The sequence below is a fragment of the Gallus gallus genome, chromosome 2, assembly GCF_016699485.2.
Source record: "Gallus gallus isolate bGalGal1 chromosome 2, bGalGal1.mat.broiler.GRCg7b, whole genome shotgun sequence".
Lineage (NCBI taxonomy): Eukaryota > Metazoa > Chordata > Aves > Galliformes > Phasianidae > Gallus > Gallus gallus.
Genome location: NC_052533.1, coordinates 39830416 through 39855953, shown reverse-complemented (window position 1 = coordinate 39855953; position 25538 = coordinate 39830416). Strand labels below are relative to the sequence as shown.

Below are 25538 nucleotides of genomic sequence, written 5' to 3'. Positions count from 1 at the left end.
TATTTTGTAGCTTAGGATGACCAGACCTTGTCTAATGCAGAGTTGTTTTCTTTTTTTATCTTCTAGCTAGTACTTGCAAACAGGATGTACTCCAGAAGAAGAAGAATGCTGTTTTGGTGGATGGAGTCATCCTAAATGGTCCAATAACTGACTCAAAAGCAGGAGAGAAATTTGTGGAAGAGGCTTGTAAGATCATAATGGAAGAAATAATCCAGAAAGCTGATGATGTTACAGAAAAGGTAAAGCCACAGAGCGTTGTTGAAAAGTTGCAGCAGAGATAATGAACAATGAATATTTTTTTCAGCTGTATTTTATTGCACTTCAAGTAGTGTCAAAGTTGCTTTTAGTCTGTGCCGATTCAAATTTTAAAACCCTTCCAGTAACATGGTTAGCATACCAATTTGCCAGAAAATAATATTTAATTTATTTATTTATGTATTGTCTTAGAGTGCAATGGTGACTTTCTCTGAGCTGACAAATGGGTGTAGTGCATCTCCTGTTTTGGCTGTGGGGAATTGTTTACTCCTCAGAGGCACTGGTATTAGAGAGGGAGGGCCAGGGATGCAGTACTACTGTGGAAGGGAATATAATGAGATTACCCTGGGTTTCACAGGAACCATGCTAAAGAGAACTAGAAAATAAAACATGATTGCCTTTGGACATGCACATATTGCTCCCACCCCTGGGCAGAACAGCATCTGAAAGTGTTGGGACTACAAAGCCTTAGCTATGGGCAAAATTTGACCAGTAGGCCTCTTTCTCCTAACTAGGATATATGAGCCATGAGCAAGATAGCTGGGTGACCCAAGGCTGACTCTTTACATCCCTGCATTCCAACAGGCACACCTTCTCCTGCCAATCTTTTACATGTTTCTGCCTTCCATTTTCTGATTTTTATGGTCAAGGGATGTCTGAGGTGCAATAAAACCAAGACCACATGAGACCAGCTTACCAGACATATTGTCTTGATGGCGTGCTGCACTGCATGGGCAGTTCTGGAGAGCAGTCCTGAATGTGGTACTTACCTGGCACTTTTCTAACAGTCTTCCATTTGGCTAACCTGTTCACTGTTGGTGTGTCCTATCTACCCATCATTAGGTTTGCGAATGGCGGGCCCCTGAAACACTGAAGAAGATTCTTGATCTGGAAATGAGGGACACTGGAGAATCTCATCAGAAGCTCTTGCAACTCTGCCAGGATGTGATACAGTACAGCGTCAAAACCAGTAGGAATGCAATTTCTAATGAAGTTGTTTTGTTGTATGCTAACCTTGGAAGATAGGATAATGCTTATAAAGCTCCATTGTCTTCCAGGAAACTGGGGGTTTGAATGCTTGCTTTCTGCTTGCCTACACAAATATGCAAATATTTGGTTGTGTTTCAGTTGTTTGAGTGCACGCTGATCACCGTAGGAGTCAGTAGTTGCCCGGAAGGTGTAATCAAAGAAAACTAATCAAAACCTAATTCTCATAATGCCATTGATGATAACAGTAGAGTCTATCCTCTTGAGGTCTTGTGAAAGTTGCCTTGATATAACAGACAAACAAACTTGAAAGATCTTTGTATGTAATTTTGTGCTGAGTGGTGAGGAGTGGAGTCACCATCACTGCCCTTGGACAAATAAGAATGCATTCTTAGTGATGATTATCCTGCATTTACTATTGCTTTCTATTGAGCAATAGTCTGATAGGGTGTTAATTTGCCAACAGGCAGTAATTCCTATTCCAGATGCTGTGAGAAGAGAGCCTGCAGTGTTTCAGAGATGGTACACGACATCTCTGCAAGAATGGTTTTCTATGGGTAACCTTTCTGCAGAGTGTGAAGTATAATTTAATCTTAACAAAAAGGGATGAATAAGAAATAGTTTTGTTTTCAGAAGCTCACAATTTCAGATGTGGCATAGCTTGGGCTGTATTTTGGAAAGTGAGAAGGTTATGTAATATAATTCCTGTGCATTTCCAGGGCACATTCCTTCCTACTGTCTCTATTGCTACAGTAAGGAAAGCCATAAAAGGATTTTGAGGATGAACTTATCTTTGAAAACCATGGAAAGGCAGTAATACCAATCTAAAGGGACAGTGTGTTAATAATACACAGATATAACTACTGAGCTAGTGTAAGGCAATCTGATTATCTCTCTTCTGCAAATTGCCTTCAAATTTTCATTTGTTATGCTTAGAAAGAATATTAAATAAGAAAAATTTGCTGTGTAAATAGTTCTTAATCAAAGTATAAACATGTATTGCAGCTTCAGGTGTAATAGGCATGGAGCCATACAGCTTACCTGGTTTTACATGTTTTACTGCTTAGCAAAACTTGGCTGAATGTCCATTGCATCTTTGAACACCACTGTTAAAGGCCACTGTACATATTCAGTTGTCAATCACTTCTTTTTGATCTTTAAACCCATATTTGTTCTGTGCACTACTTGCATCAGTCCTACTTTGGGACCTAAAAATGCCTGTAACTTTTACTTTCAAAGGATTGTCTAATTTAAAAAGGACAGTAAATCTGTAGAATACTGAGAGAATGGTGGAATGAATCATGGTTAGCTGTGATCAGCATTCAGCTAAGGGAGCCTGTGATGCATTCTCTTCTCATATACATTCTGTCACTGCTTGCTTTTCATCTATATTTTCAGATCATCCAAGATTTTTCAATCAGCTGTACGCTGGAATAGATTATTACTCATTAGTGGCTCGTTTCATTACTGAAGCATTGAACCCAAGTGTGTAAGTGCAGTTCCTTGTACTCATAATGATGAATCTTGCATGCTTTTTGAAGTAACATCTTCCTGACCACTATCCCCTCTGCTCCCCCTTGTGATTTTGTTTTCCTGTTTTCAGTATTACAGAGGAGGTAGGAATTGTGCAGGAATTTGGGAAGAATACGGTCTAGTGTGTCTGAATAGCTGACCAGAATCTTGGCTAAGCTAATGATTTTCCTAGTTTATGAGCTGCGGCTTAAGAGATCTTTTTTTAAAACACTTTTAAATCTAAACTTTTTTCTCCCTTACTTTGAGAAAAAAAGATATCAAAATGAATGAATCCAGCTTAGTTGTTTATTTCCTTTGACGCGCTCTGCACAGAGTTGAGTGCAAATGATTACCTGTCTACTATTTACTTGCAGATGTAAAGCCTAAACAAAAATGTGATTGCTACTTGCAATAGATTATTATTGCTGAAGTTTAAGCATTGTGACCTTGATTAAAATCAAACTCTGCGGTATTACTTTGAGAGTGGAATTGTCATTGTAATGCTGTCAGGAACTAAGCAATTGCTCTGCTGGGTCACATCTGTAGTCTTTTCAGTTTAGAGTTTTACTTTTGATGGCAATCAGGTTCTGATAAGTTAGAGAAAGTTACGAAAAACCTCTATCTAATTCTAACAAGATGCTGTGGCATGAGTTTTGTAATCTTAATACCAAACGTGTTCCTTTTATTTTTGTTCAGATATACCTATGAAGTATCCCCTGTGTTTCTGTTAGTGGAAGAAGCAGTCATCAAGAAAATGATTGAGTTCATAGGCTGGGAAGAAGGTGATGGTATATTTAATCCAGGTAATAACAGTTCAGATTTTCAAAAGAAGTCATGATAAACCATCTGATACAGTAATCCTATGAACATTTGATTTGTGTAGAATATTTGAAAATGCATGCAAAATCCAGTGTTGCACAGAGGAAACTATTGTGTCTAGGCTCCTTTTCTGTATTCTACTAATAATTCTATGAATCTGATCAGAAGCTGGACAAAAGAAGTTCTACATGAAATATAACTGTAGGAAAATAAATTGTTTGTGACGGAAGTCCTTCATGACCTTACTAACAACAATGCCAACAGCTTTATTGCACTGAATTGTTCGATGACAGAAAGCTAACATAGTTGTGAGACACAACCAGTTGCTCCTAGAGGCACTGATCTATATCAGTTTAGCCTATATCTATATAGGCTAAACCAGTAGTTTGTTGTTGTTGTTTGTTTGTTTGTTTTTGTAATAGATGAATCACTCAGAGATAGAAAAGGTGCTAGGACTGTGGTTAATATGATACTTGTATGTCTTTTATTTCAGGTGGCTCTGTTTCTAATATGTATGCTATGAACTTAGCAAGATACAAATTTTGTCCAGAGATAAAAGAAAAAGGGCTCTCAGGTTTGCCAAGACTAGTCCTGTTCACTTCAGAAGAGGTAAAAACAACAAAAAGCTTCTTAAGGCATCTAACAATGAACTTTATTTTTCAGTGGTTGCAAAATTATAACGTGTATGTCTGATTGGGGTCCTGGTACAATGAATTTGCCATCAGTGAATGATGTGAAATATCAGAGCTATCTGGACAAGTTTGATGATAAATTTCCCTACAGAAGCTCTCTTCTTGTTCAAATAACTGGGGATGTCCTTGTTCTTGAGAGCAGCTGTTAGAAGAAAAGATTGTGCGTGGGGTAAACCTGAAGGCAAATGCATGTGGGATGTTGTGGAGACCTGTAGTTTAAAGTCTAGCAGGATCCATGTATAGGTTTCAAAAGCTTTTCTTGCAAGATGTCAAAGTTTTTACTGAGCTGAATGCCTCTGGACCCGTGAAATGGCTCTCTGCAGCTCCCACTATTACCTATATCTGAATACAGATTTGCTTTGGTAGAGAACAAAACCTACCATAAAATATTTGGGCAAATCCTGCTGGATCTTTAGACAGTTCTTCTTTAAATAATTGAAAAAAAAAAAAGTGGTTATTTTTAAAGTTTTTGAGTAATACCTGTTCAGACTGCCTGTGGAAAATGGAGATATGTTCATACATTTATTCTGAAGCTAATTTCTTTTTTTTTTAGAGGCTCTTTTGTCTCATTTCCCCAGTTGTGATTTTCTCATTGAATTAGTGCAGAAGTGTTATTACAAACTCTATAAAATATCAAAAGGTGGTGAGGACCTTGTTGTAATGGGACGTATGTAGTTCCTGACATAATTTTAGCTCACAAGCTTATGCTCCTAACATTTTGCTGGGTAAATAGACAAAAGAGACTTATTTTGAAGAGATCTGAGAGACGTGGACATTGTATAAGTTGTCCAAGACATTTAATTAATCCAAATGTCTTAAATAAAGTAGTATTTTTTTCAAGCCAAATATATTTGTTTTTTTCCTTCTGAAAGATGTATATATGAAAACAAAATGCCAATTCATGCTTAATTCATCACATTTCATCTTTAAAATAGCTGAAGAGGAAAAAATGATGTTGAAACATATCATTTTAATGCTTCGGAAGTGAAGCACATCAAATTTTCACCATGAAGTAATGTATTATTTCAGTGCAAGATTTAAATAAAAGCACACTCTAAAGGTCTTCCCGGAAGGCACAGACGTCTTTTGTGTTGTGTAAGCAAATGATTGAAAAAAATGATAATGGAGAAGTTGCAACCTGTGTTTAGCTTTAAAGTGAGTAAGGCAAATAGTGTTGGCATGGAGAAGTCACGAGGCTTTAATGAGCTGAGAATATTGATAAGGAGTCAAAATGCACCGTCAGCTCGAGGCACTCTAGTTTTAGGGCTTGGCTTCAATGCTACTGAAATAAAATGATTTTTGCTTTGAGTTTCCAAGTCCCTCAGTTTCTTTCTGGCACTTGGCAGGCTGAAAGAGCAGGGGAATGCATGGAGTTGTCAGTGACTTAATTTTATGTGACCCGGAGAGTATGTATTCTTTGCATGTTTGTGGATAATATGAAGTTCTATGTTTAATGTGTGGCCTACTGAAGGTCCTCATGTGCTGTGTTCGGCCTTCAGCACCAAAAGTGCTCCTTGTTCCTGCAAGTAAAATACTAAACTACTTTAAATTACGGTGATATTCCATGAACACAGTACTTTTCTATAGCTGTCTTGCTGGACAATTACGGAGTGATTCCTCTTGAGACCACTTCAGTAGTAGAGAAGTTATTAAATCTCACTTTCCCGAGGCATGATTAGTGTTTCTGTAGAATCTGAATACAGCTATAGTTGTAGACCATGACCCACCTGCTTATCATTTTTCTCCATTGGAGCTTTATTCTGACCCAAGAATGTATTGCATTGATCCGAAAGGTAGGAATTTGCTAAATTTGAGGTAACTGAGGGTAGAAGAGTGTATGTGTAAACGGTTTAAATGTACATGCTGATATGAGCAGTTTTTAGATGCAATGAATCTAAATTCCTCCCCAAAGCAACTTGATCATGAAAGTAATAAAGTGGAAGAACGCAACTTAAACTCACAGTGTTGCCTCCTGTTGAAATTACAACAGACAAAAATGAGTAATAAACCAATCTCATAATAATGTAATTGCTTTATGCAATCATGTTTCTAGGAAACTCTTAAAAATCAAGAGAACAAATTTATCTTCTGTTTTAACGAGCACACAGGGAAAGTAACTTATCTTTGCACGTCTTATTAGAAAAAGAAAACTGTCTAGCTATACTTGAAACAGTACAGCAGCACATCTTAAATGTACTGTTTTGGTTTGATCTTGTGCTTAATGGCATTCGTTTCTCACTCCTAGTCATTACAGAGTTAATATGTCCAATCAAAACTACAAAAGACATGGCAAGAGTAATCTCAACTCTTAGTATTAAAAATTATTACTTGCTATTGTATATGTAGTATAGATACAAATAATATATTTTATCTGAGTACTCCTTTCTCCTTACTGAAAGGACACTATGAACAAATGAGCTATTTGATGTTATGACTGGAGCTGCTAAATGTTCTCTGTTTGCTTCTTAAAAGGATGTGGTGTGATTTAGGTTTATGGTAATGATGGTGAAAAAGATGAAGTTCTTGTATGTTTTCTATCAATATAACTGAAAGATTACTTTGGTGAAAAAAAGAAAGTACATTTCAAATCAGTGTTGCAATATACAGTCCCTTTTCTGTCCTACTGTAGACTTACCAAATTTTATCAGGTCTTCAGTAGGACAGAAGGAGGAACAGAAGTTCTTGTAAAGGTGAGAAATAATACACCTGGCAGCCTGTTATGTTTTAGTCTTCTCTCTATTCTTCCCTCTCCTTCTGCTCTTTAGTATAATCTCTCAAGTGCTCAAGTCTCTTATCTTTCTCTCATTCTCATATACAATTTTTAATAATAATTTAAGTTATTTAGTGAATACTTCTTTACTAATATAGTGATTTTGCAATTCTACAGCTTTCCAAATTTGAGACTATATTATTATTCCTAGTGGTTCATACCTTTCATTTGACCCTAATGGACAGAAGTCAGTGACAGACTACCTTTATTTTCAATAATTTCCTAAAATAGTTGAAAGCATCTCCAAATTTCCACTGATCAACTCATAGCCACTCTACAATCATTATTACCATTATTGATGCCATGTAAGACTAATTGTCTACCTATGTATCTTGCTATTTTTGTAGCGGTTGAAATGAATGTGTCCTAAAGGCTTTGTGAATATGTCATGTTACAAAAGTAAGCATTCTTAGAACTAACTGATAGTATCAGGTAGTATTTTTGTATGCCTTTAAAAAGTGTGCAATGGTGAGGAGAAAAGCTTTTTGTCAAAATGAAAAAGAGCCCTTTGAGATGATCCATCTCATCAAAATAAGCGTGACAGGCTTTAATATCCTTAATATATTCATACCCACACATTAAAATGTTGTACATTTTTCATAATTATGTTCTGCAGTAACTCCATTTGTGTGAACTCTCTGGAAGAAAATGGAATTAATTATCCACCTGGTTTCACCTCCTATCTGAAAAGAAACAATTCTAGACATCGTCATGGTTGCTGGAATAAGAGTTGTTTTAACTCTTCAGTAATAATGTGTAAAAAAATCCAATTTTATTTTTTTAGAAGTAGTAATCCCAGACTTAGATAGTCTTCATTCTGAGAACTGTGTAGTTCTATGAGATGCTGAATGCTCTCAAAACTTGCTCCATTGATTTGGGTGGGTAGACATTTGTCATGTTGCAGGTTGTTGAGAGTTTGACATCTCAGAATGAGTTCAGATTAAGAAGTTTATTGAGTCTTGAATTCCCAGGCTACTCTTGAAAATGGGTTAAGCTGTGTGATATGAGCATGTTCTTATTTTGGAATGATACAAAAAGCTGTTACACTGAAGAACGATATCCATATAGAGCTGGTCCTAATTTATAAAGTTGAATGTTGGAAATGCAGGAAGCTAAAGGATCTTGAATATTGGGCAGCCTACAGAGTGGACTGTGAGCTCAAATGTCCTTCTCATCTGAGTAATTTTATCATTCATTGATTGACTAAAAGCCCATTTCTGACATCCTTTGAGAAGGTGAAGGGACATCTTTTACAGTCACTTTACAGGCTTCATACACAAGTGCCCTTTATTTGGTTCAAAGTGAGAAGCACGTGTTGCCTTTTGCAGGCAACCGTGATGTTCGTTGCTTAGGGGAGCCTGCGGCTTGGCCATATACTGAGGTGACACCAATATGATGAGCGGTAAAATGGCCTCTATTCACTACTAAACACAGCTTATATACATTTTTACCTACAAAACCGTGCTGTCATGTCCCACTCTGATTGGTTCATACCAGACAACACCGTGCCCTATTTGGCCGTCTCCACATTCTTTTCTCATCCTTCTTCTTCTCCTGTTTTCTCTGCATCAAGGTCAGCACGATAGCACTGTCTCTCTATGCTTAGGGAGAGGCCTGTCCCGTACATCCCGTGCCCCCGCAAGATGCCTACTACAACAGCACGCTATGTGTATCAGTGTTTTGCATTTGTTCATAGACGTCTTTTTGACAAGACATAGCTAAAATTCTTTGATAAATTACTAAGATATAGGCTGGTCCAAACTGGAACTTTTTCCATAATCCATACTGATCTAAAGATGTTTGATGATGTACTAAGTGCCATCTAAAGTCTGCTTGCTTTAATAATGACTTCCAAGATCCAAATTCATGTGGACAACCTTGGTCTAACCACCAAGATTTTCAAGGATTTGAAAGCCTTGAAAGTCTTGATTGTATGAACTCTAAAAAGTTTGGTAAGTCTTGGGACTTAAACTCCGTGATCTTATGAACATAATTGCTGAGTCAGACCAAAAGTTGGTTTAACATAGGTATCCTGTCTCTGACAGTATCCAACAGCTGCTGTTCAGAGAAAGCATATAGAAAAATAGAAATTATGAAGTGGTAGAGAGAGACATTTTTATATCCATCCTGATTAAGGTACAGTTTCCAAGGGGTGGTGCTTTTGGATGTTCAGACCTATAAGCTGCTTCTGGGCTGTGGAGTTCAATAGCCTTTAGACCTTTCTTGTAAATTTGCCTTTTACTCTTATTAATACTTTTGTTTCAGTTCTATTTAAACATTTTGAAACAGTGAATCATTCTTTCCTAATGATACTTTAAATTTTCTTACTTTTATTCTAATGCGGAATCAGCTTAAAGTATTCATATGTAATAGAGCTTTTTATTTTTAAGCCAACATTGTAAACATGGTGCACATCTATTTTGTTTGTTTTCCTTGCTCTTCAGTGTGTCATAAATTGTTAAGTACAATATGTCTTTCTACTGGGTAGCTTTGTCAATTTGCTGTATGTGTTAGGATATACTGTTATTATGACTGTTAGCTGGTATTAAATTGATTTCAGTGTCACTATTTCCTATGCAAAGGAATTTTTAATTGTGTGCTCTCTCTCTTTTTTTTTTATACCTCTTTCATTCACAGTGTCATTACTCCATGAAGAAGGCAGCCTCTTTCCTGGGTATTGGTACAGAGAACGTTTACTTCGTCAAAACAGATGAAAGGTAAGCAAGCAAAAGTCATTGCCGTGGTCTCTGAGCTTTTTGAAATGCAGTAGTGCTGTACTAACCAACTTATTTAAATGTAACTGAAAAAGTTTTAAATCTGTGTCCCTTAGAGGTAAGATGATACCTGAGGAACTGGAGAAACAAGTCCAGCGGGCCAGGAAAGAGGTGAGAGGGGGAGAGAAAGCATGAAAGAGAGAGGAGGAGTGTATGCAGACTGTGTGCTTGTGTCTGAGTGAAAGGAAGGAAAACTATGTGAAATCTTAAAAATAGAGCAGTTAATGTACCAGTGTTTTTCTTACAGGTGCAATCCATTTCCCCCAGTCTTGTGGAGCAAGCCAAAGCTCTTAGGCATTATACTGTTCTGGGGAGTAAAACTCTACTGGGCTTTCACAATTAATGAAAGCCCTCAGTACAACACTACTCTGAAGTATTTAGCACATTTCTTCTACGTGTAGGATTTCTTTTGCCCTTAATCTTTATTAAATGAAATAGATGCAGTATCTTACAAGGTAAATGAAAACAGAAGGTTTTTCATTATTATAGCAGCTATTGTGCCAGCCTTTGCAGTGAACAAGAGTTGTAAGATATGGCTTGATCTCTGAGACTATCGTACATGTTGCAAATTCTAATTTTTGTCCTTCTTAGTCCTGTTGGAAGGCTGCAGAGATTCCATCGTGCCTCTTTTCCCACAGGGACTTTGCCAAGCAGAAAGTGAAAGGGCAACATTTGGAAATGTATTGATGTTTTGTTTGGACAACATTAATATACATCTCCACAATCTGTAAGATAGCACTTACTATAGTCTATGTTATTTATTTTAGAGAGTTTGGAGGACCGAATATGGCTTCTAAGGCACAGAGCATATTCTTTTGGCTTGCTTATGCCACGTCATTTCCGGCTTTAGAGCAGTAGGATTTGCACCTCAGCCCTTAGTCCATGGTCTGAGAATGCTAACAAGCTAGTGTATTGTCCCTGGTGTGGATGTTGCCTACCATGAGATCCTACTTTGGGAGTTATTGTGGCTATAGAAATGGCACAGCACTGCTATCCTGTCACGCATTGGTGTGGCCACAATTGCATTAATTAAAACCTTTCTTAGATACATATTCCAAATAACCATCTCCTCTTTGGATTTGACACTAGACAGAATAACTGGTGATACATGGTGTTCTTAGTTAGCCAGGGAACTCTTTCTTTCATTGTCCATGGAAGACAATCTGTGCTTTGCTCATTTGAGCAATTTGGGGGGGAAAAAGAACTGATGTGTGGAGCAAGAGAAAGCAGGCAGACAGGAGAATGAACTCTGAGCTCTGGAAAAACATTTTTTTGTGTGGTTTTTTTTTTGTTGTTGTTGTTGGTTTTTTTTTTTTTGTGTGTGTGTGTGTGTGATTTGGTGGTTATCTAAAATGATCATCTGGCATTTATGTTGTTAAACAAAGAAGTCAGCCTCAATTCAGTGCTGTGCAATTTGAAAATGGTGTTTTATATTAAAATGCTCTGCTCATAGGCGTGCTGCCTTTGAGAAGCACTTACTATTTTGCTTGCCTTTTGATGGAAATTACAGACATTTTAGAAATTTTTCATTTCACCTGAGCTTCCGTAACTGTGTCTGTCCTTGATAAAGTACTATTTTACAACTTTTTACAGAAAGACACTTCAGTGAATTGCAGTGAATATTCTAATGACTCTTAAACAACAGAGGATGTATTCACTAGTGACAAGAGCACAGAATGTTCACTGACTGTGAATAGCAAGAGTCTTAGTCCTGTTTTTAGAGGATAGTCCTGTTTTTAGAGGATTTAGTCCAGAACATCTATTTATTGGCAAGAAGAATAAAATTGTGATTCTCTTCTTCATAGAAAATTGCAATGGTAACTATAATGTTTTGAATTTGTAATGGTCCTAAACTTGTCCCCATATTCTGTCAGGCTACCTACTGACAGCTAGGGAGGCTGTGTCATTGTGATGTAGCTGTGGGAGGAAATTGGTAAGAACACTAAAAGAAACTGTTAAGTGCAGTGAATAAGTCTTTGCCTCACTTGAAAGTGTTTCATATTTGAGCTTCAGTCTCTTTTGTAAGTTTGACTGACTTACGTTGTAGGCTGTCGTAAGAATGAATGACCAAGAAGTGAATTATGGGCTGGTAATTCTTTGTGAGTGTGTGGGATTAATTTTAATTTATTCCAAGGCTACTTTTCATTGCTTTAGCAAATTGTAAGGAAATTGTAAAATATAAATACCTCATAATTATGTGCTATTCTAAGAGTCCTCTACACTGTTAAAAAATTATGAGGGCTGGAGCATGTCTCCTGTAATGAAAGGTTGAGGGAGTTGAGATTGCTTAGATTAGAGAAGAGAAGGCTCTGGGGAGACCTTGTTGTGATCTTCCAGTACTTGAAAGGAGTTTACAAGCAGGAGAGTGACTGATGTTCTATACAGGTAGATAGTGATAGGGCAAGGGGGAATGGATTTAAACTGAAAGAGGGAAGGTTTAGAGTACTGTAAGGCATTGGCACAGGCTGCTCAGAGAAGTTGTGAATGCCCCATCCCTGGAGGTGTTCAAGGCCAGGTTGGATGGGTTCCTGGGCAGTCTAATCTTGTGGTTGGCAACCCTGCCCTAGGCAGGGGGTTTGGAACTAGATGATCTTTGAGGTCCCTTCCAACCCAAGCTATTCTATTATTCTATGAATTAAAAAACTATCAGAATGTAAATGTGAATCAAGCCTGCTTGTCTGTGTTGTAGATGTTTAAAAGTGGCAACACTTAAAAAAAGTTGAAAACAAAGATCAGATTTCAGTTAAAGTGAAGCTACATGGAAGACTTGCACTTAAGAGTTTGATTTTCATCTACTGTCTGATTTCAGTGAAGCTACTCTGAGTTACATCAGCACAGAGACTTACATTATCTGTGAGATTTAACTCACTGCAAATGAACTTCAGGGATCCAAGATTATACAATTTACTAACAACTTCTGTGCTTCTTCAATAGCTGCACTGTCATGCTGTGGGCCAGATACTGGAGTGAGCAGAGAAGTTGCTTCAGCATGATTTACAGCATATAAGAATGGACAGTCATTGCTAGGATTTATACCCTCAATTTCATGAAGTTGCTACAAGCCCCACCAATTCTTTTCATTGCTTCAGTTTCTACTCCTAAGTAGGCACAGGCACATATATTTGCAAGGGTAGGTGCAAGCTGAAGTATTTGACTTCACCTGCTGTTGTTGTACCTCTGGTATTAGTTGAATGGGACAGCACTGAGCAAAGCCACTGAAATGAAAATGGATGTCTTGTGATGCTTTTATGAGGCTACAACCTGACAAATGCTTTTCGTATTCTACCCTTCTCATCTTTAAACTGTCAGATTTCCAGTGGTCTCTCTGCTACGATTCAGTTGCCATCAACATCCCTTCCTGTTTCCTAGATGGTAATGAGCAAGAGGATAGGACTTGGCTGTACACGGGGCATTGGGGTCAGATAGCAACTGTCAAGTTGTGGTATATGCCATTGCTGCCTAGGGCAAATCATGTTCCCTAACTGAAGGTTCCCCTTCCCTTGGCAAAGAACGTAGGCATTGTAGAGGGAGCACAAGTGAGTCCCTGGAGGGGTGAGTCATTTCCCACCACGGGTAGCATGCTGGCTGTACTAATAGCTTGATTTGTGTTTGGCATAATGGTAGGAAATTGGGTGGTAAAATATGGAAGATCGAGAAATGAAAATCAGTGTATAAAAAGAGATGTTAAATATCTAGGGTGCTTTCATCTTGATAAAACTGGCATCTGTCAAAACAGTCTGAAGCTGTCTGAACCAGAGCAGTCTGCCCTGTGATGGTGTTAGCTGGAAATGCCTTTTTTTTTTTTTTCTTTTCCTAAGAGTCAGCATTTTTATATGCAGTACCTTCTGTATGAGGCTCTCAGTGCTGGGAAACTAAAATATAGACTGTCACATCTTTGTCCTACTTTCTATGACCTTGTTATACATCAGCTCTCAATATATACTGAGGGAAATGAATGGTGTGAATGACAATTTTTTGTTTTGAATCCTATTGCAGGGGTCAGCACCATTTCTTGTCTGTGCTACTGCAGGCACAACAGTACTGGGAGCATTTGATCCTCTGGATAAAATTGCTGATATCTGTGAAAAGCACGACCTCTGGCTTCATGTTGACGTGAGTTTATACACTGTGTGCTTTACTTTAGCATTGTTTTTTCTTTTATAATTGGTATTTTTCTTTGACTGTTGATGTTTCTGTGTTGTTGCAAGTTTGACTTAATTAACTTTTTTTTTTTTAATAGAAGACAGAAATATATATCCTTATTTGTCTCTATTCCCTATGCTGAAAGCCAGCAAATGATTCGGTTGAGTAAAGCAGTCAAAACTTTATTGTCATTGTCATGTTATATTTCAGATGATTTTAAGATCAATTTCTTTTTCCTTCTTGCTACCACTCAAAACTCTTCAAGGATGATTATGTACTAATAGAATCACATTCTGTTGGGGAATGGACACATTAGAAATGTGGCATATTATTCATACAGGTTGAAAATAAAGGTATTCCTGCTTCAACGAACCAGAAAGTATTGTTTCATAGTTACAGATTTGAGTTTCCTGTACATCCCCTTAAGTTTTCCTAAATTGTTCAGAAATTTTTCTTGTCTCATTTCTTTTTAATTCTAGTTTTAGATTTTAAAATCCATTTGTGAACCCTTGTGGAATAGTCACTGACCCTTTTTATTACTTGCATTTTAAAATCAGTTCATGAACCTCTTTGGAATAATCATTGAGACTTTTCATTACCTGAAAGAGCTCACTACAAGTGTGTTTTTCTAAAACTAGGTCTCTTATTTTCTAAAACTGGATTCTTTTTATAGTGACAGTGCCATGAACTCAGAATGTCTATATCAAAATCCATGGAATGATGAGAGAATCTGGAGCAACATAAGAAGAGATTTTTAGATCTGCTTTAAATTTTTCAAGTGCTTTATGTTAAGCAGTTAAAGAAAAATCACACAGACAATGATAGGCAGTTCATATAAAACTGTCTCAGACTTGGATTAAGTCTTTGTACGTGTGCGTCAAAAGAGTTTTCTTATTGACTTGGAGGCAAAGATGCAGAATTTAGTCCTAATATTTAAAGTGTCTGCAGAGCCGCCTCCTCCTCATTTTATGCTGGTGTATTACCCAGCAGGTTTACAGCAGAAGTGGAGAATTCATGTTACATGCTAGTCTCTTGCATATCTGTTCACAGTCAGTGAAGAGATGGATGTATTCCAAGTCTTTGTTGGAATACTCACCTAAGAGCTGACACTGCTGGAGGCATCTCTAGTGGCCATGGGAGAACCACGAGCATTTTCCTAATCTACTCCCTGTGGCTCAATAACTAAAGCTAGGTGTATGTACTGGGGCAATATTATGAACTTTACTACATAGGCAGTTGCTGGTGTTTTGTAAAAAATTAAACTTTCCTTCAACTTTACCTCTTGTTAAGCTAAAGGGAAAATGTCAGTGAATATCTTAGTTAATTTTCTGTTTTAACAGTGACTGTCATATGTTAACTGATTATCCACAGAATAACAAATGTACAACCATAAACTGGGTAGTTTATGGTTTTGAAGACTCATTTTTCTCTTAGGATGTGATTCATATTACTAACCTTTCAATGAATTGTCAGCCTTTTTTTGGTTCTTGGGAGTTCTGTCAGTATTTTGTCCATCTTTTAATTCACCCTCAGTTGAACGGTCAAGAACGGAGTGCATTGTTGTTTCTTTATTTCTGTTTAAAGTTTGTAACTATTTATATGGAAATGGGGTAAGGGGAAGAGAATGGCAGCTTTGTATGTAAGTGATGTAAGGCATAGGTATATATACAAACATGCTTTGGTAAAATGATCAGACTCTAATTTGTAATGTGACCTTTTGACTCACAGCACTATTTGAAATAGATTTACTGGAATAATATAGAAAAAGTGGGGATCAGGCATCTGCCATTCAGAAATAGTGTGTAAGAAACATAATGAAGGGTTTGATTTTATTTTTTTCTTTACTTTTGAGCAAGTCAGCCTCCTTCTAGCCTTACAGTCAAGAACATTATATTAGAAATCTTTGAAGATCTGCATTCCTCTGGAAGATCTGTCTTCCAGTTGAACATTTTACACATTGTGAGGTCTCATTTTTATAGCAAGTACTGCTTCTTTGACAGTGAGTAACTGCCATAACTTAGGAGGAAAAAAAGATACAGTACCATTTAAAACAACCATTTAAAAACAAGGAAAGCTCTAATTTAGGACTCTATCACTGATGAGAATTAGGATTATCTAGTGCAAATGATCTCAAGAACTGTCTATGCAGTTTTATTCCATGAGATGTCAGTGGTATTATTTCCAGATTTACGCTGTTTTATCTCATTTCAGAATATTTTCTGATACAAAAAAAATTGATATGTTTGCCTTAGGGAAACTCTTCTCATTAAGTATGAAATGATAAAGCTCATGATCTGTAGAAAGGGCAAAAGGAGAAAATCAACATAAAATCAGCAGGCTTCAGGAAGATAAATTTTAGTGAAGTCAAAAATAGTAGATAAGTTCTCTCATGGATACAGACCTGAAAAGGAAGTTAAGAAAAAGTTTTTTTGATAATAATAAGTCCAAACTATCTCAGCAGTCAATCAACAGCCAGTGCAGTGACAGTATTTTGTGCGCATTGCAGCATTCACACAATGGTCATGGCAATAATCTATCATACATCTCTGAGGTCATTCTTAATTAGTTGTTTGACGTCATCAGTATGCACTCAAGCTTGAGCACTTTTGTTTTGTGTACATATGACTTTAAACACATGGGTGTTACCTCCCTGCTGGTCTTTTACAGTTTTTCCCATGGCTGAGCAGAGCAGAATAGCTGTTTTAACCTATTATCTCATGCTTAGGTAGCTAGTTTAATCACACTGCAAACACCCAGTGACTTCCATTGTTTGCTGTCAGTGATTTCTTACATATGAAAGAACAATTTTCTCATACCTAGTTACCAATTATATTGCATGGGACGCAGCTGAGCTTCATGTGTTTTGAGTTACTCTGTACTATTCTCAGCTGGATTTACCAGAAACAAAATGTGCCCATCTAGATTGGTCAATCAACATTTCTTCTCTAGTTTCATGCACGGAGAAGAAGTGGCTAACTTTACTGTGTACTGGCAATAGCTCATGGGAAATTCTCATTAGAAAGCCAGAGAAATGCTGCTGAGCTGCAACTGTAGTAGTGAATGAAAGCCTGGCTGGAAAATCACACTCTGAGAGCAGCTATTGGTGGTTCACTGCTGAAGTGGAAGGATATTTTGAGTAGACTTCAGGAAATATATATCCTAGGTTATATTATCCAGTATTTTTATTAATAACTTGGATGAAAAAGAATCCACTAGCTAAAAATGAAGATAACATAAAACTACAAGAGGCAGTGGGAGGACAGGATTAGAAATCTGAGGTCTTGAAAGCTTGGAGAAGAAAGTGGAAAAACTAGGTTACAGTTCAATAACGATAGTGCTCTAGGTTTAAGCTCTAATAATCAGCTGCACATAGAGCTTGGGAATGTTGGCTAGATAGCAGATCTCCAGAAAAAGATATGACGCATCACAGATTAGCAGCTTTTAGCTTTTGTAGATAGGGACAAACATCTTGACAGCTTCTTTGAATAAAAATACATAAAATAATTCTTTCAGCTTGGTGCTCCACCTGCTATATCCATAGAGTCCAAATCAAAAGCTACATTTCAAGAAGGGCTTGTTTTGAGCTACTGGTCATGCATTCTTTTACAAATAGGTCGTTCTTCAACCAATGCTATGCACACAATTATTTGCCATAACTGAGCACTGTGCTGAACCTTCCCCGTGTCCCAGTTTCAGCCCACACAGTACCAATTACACACTGCTTTGTGGTTGTTGTGAGTGATGGGCATGTGCCTGGGGCTGGGCCGCTCAGCGGGACAGAGCCACCATCATGATGGCATGGGGCAGGAGATGGCCATAGGGCAGGCTGGGCCAGGCCTCTTGCAACCTTCAGGTTGCGGGTTGGACATAGCTGAGCTGCTGCGAAGAGAAAAAGAATAGTGTGTTTCCCGTAGTCACTATAGATAAGATGAAGTAACAGTGTTTGGGACTGACGTTTTATTCTGTAGGTTTTTTGGTGGTTAAACACAAATCAGGTAGCTAAGACATGCAACCTCCATCACTAGAACTCTTTAAAAACAGACAAAGCCAGTGATTCTCAGTCTTCATAGGTGCTTTCTTGTTTATTTTTGGTTGTTTCTGGCCTTGTATCCCTAAGCACTTCATCTGTGAACTGGGCAAATAAACATGAAGCACAAATTCACCTCATGGTAGTGTGGCTCCAGGACACATTGGAAAGTGATGGAGATGCCCAGCCCTGCAGTGCTATCATACCTCTCATCTAGATCTCGAGAAGTAGTTTTTAAAATGAGGGCAGATAGAATTGCCAACAGTGTTGCTTAGGCAGCAGTTATTAATGTCTCTGAGCACTTTGTCTTTCATTTTGGTACTGATCGCAAGCTGGGTGTGTTCACTTCTTATTAATCTATACAAATGGCAAATGTTTGGCAGAAATGAGATGGCTGATCCTGCCTTTGGAGGTAGCACACAGTGGGATGAGCTCTTGTGAGCTTTTTTAGTTCTGTTTAATAGGACAGCATGAATTTGTCAACTTTTTCAAATACTTCGGTTGCAAATTTTTAAAAGAATTATTGTATGTCAGTCTGTTGCTTATAAATTGTGAAAATCAGGGAATAGTTTCATGACTTTTTTGACTTATTTTTTGTTATTGAGCAAGAAGAGCAAAATTCATCAGTAAATAGGAAGATCATTTTGGCTGGGGTAGCGCAATTTTAAGTCATGGTTCTGCCACAGGCTTAATTTGGAGTTTGATGCAAACCATTTCCTCTCTTATGTTGCAAATATAGACTGAGCAGCAGCCCTTTTCTCAGCAAGAACGTTGTGAGCATGACAACATAAAATATGATGTGGTGTTTGTGTACCGCATTAATGAGAACTAATGAAGTGCGTGCATTAGAACAAGTTATTAACCATTCATTTCCCTTGTGAGCCTTTACGGTTCTTGTTTCCCAGAGACAGCAGATCTTACTCCTAATGCATAGCATGTGAAGCTAACACTGATTCATAGATCAGCTCTCACAGCTGTTTTTTCAAGCAATAAAGAAAAACCCAAGCAAAGATACAAAAAACACATGCACCCCAAAAATACCCAAAGCCAAACAAGCATGAATTCACCATACTTAAATCCAGAATCTTCACAGTGGTGATTTTTTCTTCATTATCCCAAAATATGTGGATCTTTTTTTTATAATATGCTGAATCTGGATGTTTGTGAACTAATGCCTCCTCTGCATCTCTGAGGAGTGTTGCTTACATCACAGGAAACTGTATGTGGATTCTTTCTTCATAAATGCTGATAATCCTTTTTTCAAATTTAGTATAATTTCTCAAATACAGTATGTGACACCACTCTGACCCCTTGGATAAATGTTGTTTGAGAACTGGAGATATGCTGCAGCTGGTGGGTGATATCTGGTCCTTTCTGAATTCACAGATGAGAGTCACCTTCCTTAACTTGAACCGTCCAGAAGTTAAGTGTGTGTAATATATGCTTATTGTCTTGGCTCATTCTGGAGTGCATGGAGAGAAACATCTCCAAAAGGTGTCACTCAAAGATAGGCATCTGGAATAGATAAGAGGATAAAAGAGTTTCAGTGGAGAGCTACTCACTACAGAGAATGCCTCATTGATGCTTAGACCACACTCCTAGTTCTCAGATGACTTGAGACAAATGTGGTGAGTGCTACACCATTTTAACATCAGTTGGGTTGCTGGTCACAGAAATGCTGCTCTTGCAGACTTCACTTTTCATATCAAAACTCCATGGAGTATCTGAGCCAGGGCTTTGCAGTTGGCAGAGGCTGTTATTCTCTCATCTGTGAGAATTTCTCACAAACAAGATACTAGGAGGATGAAGATGTACGAAACGAGGCTTCCTTCTCTTGTTGCTTAGGTTTAGGCTGGAGGGTTGGAAGCATCTCTGATTCTGGAATGGACACGGTTATGCAGAAGCCCTTGCTTATACAGAAAGGGCAATGTAGCTTGTGCTTGACATTCTAGAAAAAAACATCAGCTCCTCTATTTTAGGCATAACTCCAAACAGTTGTCTTCTTAGTTGGTGAGGCTGAAGACAAAATTTAGCCCACTGACCATGTAGTAAACTAAATTTAAAATGAGATAAAACATGGCAAGTAATCATTAAATGAAGCATTATCAGAGAGCACTAAGTACTTTATTAGAATAACATTGCCTTGGCTCTGTAAATTTTCCAACAGGCTTCTTGGGGCGGCTCAGCTTTGATATCGAGGAAGCATCGCAGACTTCTTCATGGCATCCAAAGGTAAGGCAGTTTTAGTTCATGGTCACTCTTATCAGAGACTGAGATGAACAAATGTGGCCTAATGGCCTCCATGAAGGCTGTGTCTTCCAAAATATGTCTGATTATTACTTTGAGAGATTGCTGAACCTGTGGGTGTGTGGGGGAACTAAAAAAAAAAAAAAAAAAAAAAAAAGGAAAAATCTGAAAATTTGATTTATCTGCTTGGAATGCATTTAGGCATTTTTTACTCAGCTACCAATGATTACAGGTGCAATTTCTGTGCCTTCTCCCCTTTCTCATTTTATGAATTTATAGGGCAGATTCTGTTGCCTGGAATCCCCACAAAATGCTGTTGGCAGGAATTCAGTGCTGTGCTCTTCTGGTGAAAGACAACTCTGTAAGTCCTGTCTTTTTTTTTCTCCTTCTCCTTTCTAAATGTGGCAGAATATCATTGCTGTAATGCAGAAGTGGAGATAAAAAGAAAACAACTGTGAGTCAATTTTACTAAACTGCAGTGCAAAGGCTGAATGATGCTAACTGATACTATTTTCAGTTTCACTAAGAAATTAATGAAGATTAAGAGAGCAGGACCAAACTGATACAAGTTACTGTACACATCACTGGTCAAACTTTGCAGCTGGTGCCCTTCCCAGTTAGCTTCTGTATATGATTTACATTGAGAATTGAGTATTTTGTCGGCTGGATCTGCAGCACTTAAGCACCAAGCTCGTCAAAGTCTTTAGAATAGCCATATCCATTGGGACTGCAGTAGTACTGTGTCATTGTTTAAAGAGTGTCATCAGGCAGAACTACTCTTTGCATCTCCTTGCATGGGTTCACCAGAGTGAGAAAGGAGAGGGACAGTTGTTGGGCTACCTGCAGTCAAAGATGCTGAGCCTTCTTTTCCCAAATCTACTAGTTTTCTCCTCAGCACTAGGGTAATTTAGGCTTTCAAAAAGCCATGAATAGTTTAAAGATCTATCAGGCAAACAAAAGTCTGATGTCAAGTGTTGCAAAAGTGACTTGAGTCTGCAGTGTGATATCTTCTTAACAAGATATCTTCTGAATCTTGTTCTTCTATCTTAATAAAGAAAACAGTAAATGATTATTTAAAGTGCCACTGCAAATTCAGCCCTGAAAAAAAGCTTATGTATGTTGTCTACTATGAGAGTTTTAGCTTGTGCTTGGCTTTATCTATGACTGAACATCATGAGGATGTGAAGTCCATGAGGTTTGCATCACTGTTTTGTGGTCATGGTTTGTAAATTAGTTTTAAAAGTCTCTGTCAAAACAGCTGATGAGTTATCTCATCAACAGCTGTGAGTTATCTGTCCATGTAACTGATAACTAACTCCTGGTAGTAAGAACAGACGAGGTCTAAAGAGCATAGATACTAATCAGTGCTCTCTCGGAGCAGTTAATGTCTCACCCACAACCCAAGTTGTGGGTGAGACATGACAGAAGAACAAGACATGTGACTCCTCATTTCCTTATACTGGAGTCTGTGGGATTAAAGAGGATAACAGGTTCCAGGACTACCTGTACATCATTTTATCTTTATTCCAGAATGAAAAAGAAGTATAATAGAGTTATTGACTAAGGTTAATGCAGTCTCTAAGTTGCAGGCTTGGGAAGAATGCAGTGCTGTATTTTTAACTAATTAGGCCCAATACATAGATAGATGTAGCCTCAGGTAATGATTACACTACTTAGGCTGCATACTGAAAACTTCTCTGGAAGAGAGAGGAAAGAAATAGAGAGGAATGAAATATTTTATCAAACTTGGCATTTAGAGTCACTTTACAAACACTGTTCCAACTCCAGGACTTTGGTAGCCTTTGTATTCTTCCACAGTGTGTAATATCTGCTAGAGTACTCCTAATTCCACTTCTAAATCATAGCTGTGCAGTGTTGTGTCAGAAGTGCTTGTAGAGATCAATCCTAGGCAGTTGAGAGGTGAAACCATGAAAGCATTACTGATCATACAATCAGATTCTATAGTACAATGTGACATGGTACAGAAAGTGGAAGAGAGGGTTTTACTCTGTGTTTAACTCCTGGAAAAGAGGTATTTAAGCATTTTGTGTATGAAGCAGTGCAAACTTTGTATGCAAACATGAGTGTGTGCTAATTTGGGGTACTTTCTTATCAGTCACTATGAAAAATGAAATGCATATTTAAGACACTTTACCAGAAGGGCCTTGCTTCACTTTGATTCCCTCCAGACCAGATCCAGGGCAGGGAGTTGAATCCAGTCTCTTATTTACCATTAAAAATGCTATTTACACATTTTACAGTATTTACAGTAAGAATAGGGAAGTATATGTGTTTCCACTTCTTATTTTGAATCCTTTTCTACTGCTCCTAAATTACTTATATGTCTATTGTCACAGATGAAGCCCACATATAAATATGAACATAATCCCCTCACTATGTGAGTAGGATGCTGAGGTGGGAGCTGGAAGAGTTTAGCACAAATTGCTCTGCTAGTAAATGTTCAAGTAGCCTCAAGAGGTTAGTTTCTGAAATGATGAATTCTTCAAGAAATCAGACCAGCAAAATGTTAAGCACTGACATTAAGTCCTGCTTTTGTATCAATCCTTAGCTCCCTTTGAAGGTCTCATTAAGGAAGTTATGTTGGCTTGACTGCCCATTTGATTAAAGGTCTATTTGGAAACTGAATATTAGCATTGGAATTGGGTGATTTTAAGTGGATAAATGTAAAAGACCAGGCTTTGTATTTTACTTTGTTTCAACAGATGATCTGGATGATCTTGAGAAAGAATAATGAAGTAGTAACATCCTATTTTCCTACTAGCAACAGCAATAGTGACTGGCTTGGTTGCAGTTTATTATCATCATCATCATCATCACTATCATTATGTTTTTTTTTCTTTTTGCCCCATAGCATCAGTGAAGCTATGTGCTTCAGCAGTGCTAATAATCTGAAGACATTGCAGCTACATTATTACAATGAAATGCTGTATTTACATTCCTATACAGATTTTTTTTTAATGATAAACTACAGGAAAATGTTGAGAAAGGAAATCTTCCGGCCTTCATGAAGCAAAATCAGAGTGGTTTCCAGAGACGACAGAGATAAAAAAAAGAAATATGTGTTTGACTTGATTAGAAGAGAGAAGTGTTTTCACCAAAGGGAAAAAGAGATTGGTTAATCCTCTGAAAAAGATCAGATCAATGACAATAATTTTTCAGTGCTTAAATCACTCAAGAAATGCACAGCTATCACTTCTTCACTGCCATAACCTGAGTAACTTTCATCACTTTTGTGACAAGATATACTTTCTCAGAACACACTTGTATTGCTCTGGTATGAATTGCAATGGTTGTTTAAGCACAGAACTAGAGGGACTGATACTCTGAAAAATTTAGTGAGTGTACTTTGTTCTTGTATGCTCTTAAAATGCTATGAATCAGCCTTAGGTTGTGCATAATCCCTTAAAACCTCGCAGTTACTCCAAATAAAGCCCTTCTGGTCTTTGGGTCTTTGCTGTAATCTATATAAATGTGATTATTATCATCGTGTATATAGAAAACTAATGTTTATTACAAATGCCAAAGTTCTGTGATTCTTCAGATCTAGGTTAGATAATTAGTAATCCATTCTGGGGAATGAACAGAATTTTCACTTGGTACTTAAAAATAAAATCTAAAAGAATGTAGCTAATGAAGTCCCAGTTTAGCACAGAATGTTATTGATTGATTCTGCTAGACATACCTACAGTGTAATCTCTTCCTCATCGTTAGCAGTGTCACAAAGATATCTAATTCACTGTTTTTTTCTGGAGCAGCTGCAGGAAGCACTCTGTTTCCCTTGATTTCTATTTGGGGTTGATACCATTGAGAGCTTGTTCTCACCTCTTGAAGTGGATTACAGGGATGGCCTTTTGTAGTGCACTGCTTTTGATAATTTTCAAGTATGCCATTCAAAAGATTGTCCTTCTTGCTTTAGATGAATGAAATCAGGAAGATATTTGTCTTGGGAGAAAAAGCTATTCATGTTGTGCTAACAAAATTCAGATTTACTTATTCCTGGCAATGGGAATGGAAAGAGAACAGAAGATGTGCAATAAGTGTGTTCAGTGAGAAAAAGATGTTTTGAATTATGTACTGTAAGGAACTGGAGCTTGTATGTGTTGGTTTTGGTATCAATAACCATTTATTTGTATGCCATTAATTACAACCTATAACAACTGTCTATAGACTTAATCAAAACCAAAAGCTCTTAGAAACTTACTGCAGACTTGGGCCTTTATGAAAGTACATTTCCATTTTCTGAAACTTTTAACAGCCTCAGTATAAGACAGAGCACTATAATTAGTTCCGATCAAAGGGCAGAAGCAGATAAAAGATGCCGAAGGAAGGAAGAATCTCAAACTTGCAAATAAGACAGTTCTAATGAAATGTTTGAGATTCTTCTGAGCTGATGTAGCAGCTCAGTTACTGTGTGGACAATCACAGATGTCATCTTGGGAATGACAGCGTTGACTTAGAAAGCATACATTGTCTTTCAATTCTTCTATACTTTTCCTTCATTTGACTGGGAAAACAGAGATGACATTTAATGTGCTCAGCATGTTTGAGCTTTTTACTTTTGCATCAGCAGTGATTGCAGAGTAACTGCCTTCTTGAACAGAAAATTTGTCTTGGATTCTTTATTCTTTTTGCTTCCTTCAGTCCCACACCCTATCCTGCAACTTTTCCCTTGCTCCTCCACCTTGCTTCTTGCATTGGTCTGGCATATTCCCTTTCCTTCACACAAGGCATTAATTTTTGTTTTTTCTCCTATCTGGTCCAGTGATATTCCAGGGATGTTACAGTACTTGCCTCTGGAGAGACCAGCAGGATTTCTTAAGTGTGTTTTATTAGTAGTAAGATAAACAGATAGGAAATGACCATCACAGCAGCATGTCCTGTCAGTTTTGGAGAGTTTTTTGTCTGTTTTTTTGTTTGTTTTTGTGTATTGACAGAGAGAACTGAAAAAGCTAGGACAGAAGGAGACTATTCTGCATATGCCAATTGAATATTTCTCATTTTCATGTATTTTTGGGATTCTTTGTCTTGAATCTTTTTTCTCCATTTTTTTTTTTTTACTACTTCTAAAGTTACCAGCAGTGTATTGCAGCATAGATTAATAACTACCTCTGTTACAAGAATATCATACTTTCTTTAATAGTGATGTCAGCTACAACCATTTGGAAATTCAGACTTGCAGCCAATGCAGAGAAATGACTGAAGCTGGTTCAGTTGGTTCAAACTGAGGACTGATGCTCAATTAAAAAATGAATTACAGTGTTTGCTAAAGAGTGTAGTATCTTTTGCCATGT

The 25538-nt window shown here is 37.5% G+C and overlaps 1 protein-coding gene across 4 annotated transcripts in view; it reads left to right on the top strand.

Annotated features, from left to right (window-relative positions):
* Window positions 1-25538, top strand: part of GADL1 (glutamate decarboxylase like 1) — a 254504-nt gene that overhangs the window by 182876 nt on the left and 46090 nt on the right. For all 4 annotated transcript variants that reach the window (XM_046937979.1, XM_046937980.1, XM_025148022.3 and 1 more), the window contains 10 exons: window positions 67-239; window positions 1099-1225; window positions 2641-2731; window positions 3451-3557; window positions 4067-4182; window positions 9673-9752; window positions 9866-9920; window positions 13806-13922; window positions 20147-20211; window positions 20506-20587. In XM_046937979.1, the coding sequence (XP_046793935.1) occupies window positions 198-239; window positions 1099-1225; window positions 2641-2731; window positions 3451-3557; window positions 4067-4182; window positions 9673-9752; window positions 9866-9920; window positions 13806-13922; window positions 20147-20211; window positions 20506-20587 (882 nt within the window). In that variant the 5' untranslated portion in view covers window positions 67-197. The remainder of the gene's footprint in view (window positions 1-66; window positions 240-1098; window positions 1226-2640; window positions 2732-3450; window positions 3558-4066; window positions 4183-9672; window positions 9753-9865; window positions 9921-13805; window positions 13923-20146; window positions 20212-20505; window positions 20588-25538) is intronic.